The sequence below is a fragment of the Phytophthora parasitica genome (genome assembly GCF_000247585.1).
Source record: "Phytophthora parasitica INRA-310 unplaced genomic scaffold supercont2.188, whole genome shotgun sequence".
Taxonomy (NCBI): Eukaryota; Oomycota; class Peronosporomycetes; order Peronosporales; family Peronosporaceae; genus Phytophthora; species Phytophthora nicotianae.
The window spans coordinates 33067-34752 of record NW_008649174.1 but is presented as its reverse complement, the minus strand read 5'-3'; the positions used below and the strand labels follow the sequence as shown (position 1 = coordinate 34752).

At 51.2% G+C, this 1686-nt stretch overlaps 1 protein-coding gene across 1 annotated transcript in view; it reads right to left on the bottom strand.

Annotated features, from left to right (window-relative positions):
• The window catches only part of PPTG_24726 (hypothetical protein), a gene marked incomplete at both ends in the record, with an annotated part of 5920 nt that extends 4559 nt beyond the window's left edge, over positions 1 to 1361 (bottom strand). Inside the window, 4 exons of the mRNA XM_008918357.1 lie at positions 45 to 179; positions 239 to 395; positions 472 to 1034; positions 1172 to 1361. Of these exons, the coding sequence (XP_008916605.1) occupies positions 45 to 179; positions 239 to 395; positions 472 to 1034; positions 1172 to 1361 (1045 nt within the window). The remainder of the gene's footprint in view (positions 1 to 44; positions 180 to 238; positions 396 to 471; positions 1035 to 1171) is intronic.
• Positions 1362 to 1686: the final 325 nt, after the last annotated feature.

The window sequence follows — 1686 nt, the reverse complement described above, 5'->3', positions numbered from 1 at the left end:
GTGCGCATTCATTTGGCGCTGTAGATCTCCAGCTGTGGCATTACCCGACCCGTACGCGTCATTCAAAAATGGAGCTGCTGCAGCTCGAGCGTCCGCTCCTCCAACACCACGGAAACTGTTTGCGCTGCTCGCTGCAGACTGACGAGCAGACATGTCTTCTTCCTTCAAGAAGGGGTACTCTGGACACAAGAAGGATCAATCAGATACCCAGAGCCAACGTATACATAACTGTCGTTACCTGAGTTGGAAATCTTTCGACTTAGGCGAGGAGAGCCGATGAGAGGCGAACCTAACGGTGGTGAACCGAGCGGTACCCCCAATTTCAGCCCCTTGAAAGCATGCGTGAGAACTGTAGCAGAGTAGTTTGGATCAGCTCCCATTTCGCCAATCTCAGCCTGTATAGGACCCAAAGCATGATAAATTATGACCCTTACTGAAGATCACCCAAACGCTAAAGACTGGAAAGTGTACCTGTGATTCTGGGGGTGAAATGAATCCTCGCGGAGACAGTCTTGGTGACGACGCCGAAGACAGCACTTTGGCTTCGTCGTCTTCGAGTCCAAAACGACCTTGAAAGCTCTGTTTGTGACGTAGACTCGGCGGCGAGTTGAGTACGGGCGCTGTATAATTCGGGTCATTCACCAGACTCTCCCATCTGAACGGACTTCCTCCAGGCATAACAGCTCCTGGTTGCCTAACAACAGTAGGTCTTGCCACTGCAAACGGTGGAGGAGATCGGGGAGATGTCGGTGCGCTCCCCACAAATTCTCCAGATGTGTCGAGCGACTGCAGCTTTGGCGAGGCTACGGGCGTCCCAAAGTCGCTGAGCGACGTTTGCTCCTCCAGATACTCGTCTAACAGCGCTCCCTCTATCTCCTCTTCGAGCCTTCCAGTCTCCTCTTCTGCTTCTGTTTTCATCTCCACTTTATGCTCTCCTTCCAGAGAGCTATATCGCTCTCGAGCATCGTGTAGAAAGGCGTAGCGCTTCACGCAGTCTACAGGAGAACGCCGCACCACTCGAGAAACTTCCAGCCCTATCAATATCGGTCCAAAATTCACCAGAATATGCGTGTCAGACTCACAACTCACTCATCTACACAATGAGCTGTACGGTGCAATGCACAACGCATTGGGAACAGTAAAATAGGTGCAAATCCGAAGTTGTACGCACAATTGACACCGACAGGGAACCTCTCTCCACTGGCTGTGGACTGCGTCACCAGCAGCATCAGTTTCTCGTCAATAGCGCGCGACCATTGCGCAGGACACGGATGCGGCGCATAGCGGATGCTGGACCAGCGCGGCTCTCCCTCGAGCTCCTCAGGCTCCGTCGTCGCAGCTTCCGTTCCCGACACCGCCATGTTGACTTCGGTCTGAGAATAACGAACTTAACCGAACCTAACAAGAAAATGGCTACATTTTACTTGTGAAAAAGTCTAATTTGAAGGTTGATTTCAGAGTAAAAATATGTAAGTGTGCCACTTTGGCTACTTTTGTAATATTTGAATCTAAGTACTTATGCAACCAGAGTGAGCAGTTACACGAGGCGAGTGCGTGCCAAGTACTCACAAGCGAAAAAGACGAAGCAGTGGGCGGTGCAAGGCATCAACCGCAGGATATATAACCTCTCCAGGAGGTTCAAGTGGAGTGAGTAGTAAATCAGCGACTACGAAGCGGACGGATTCA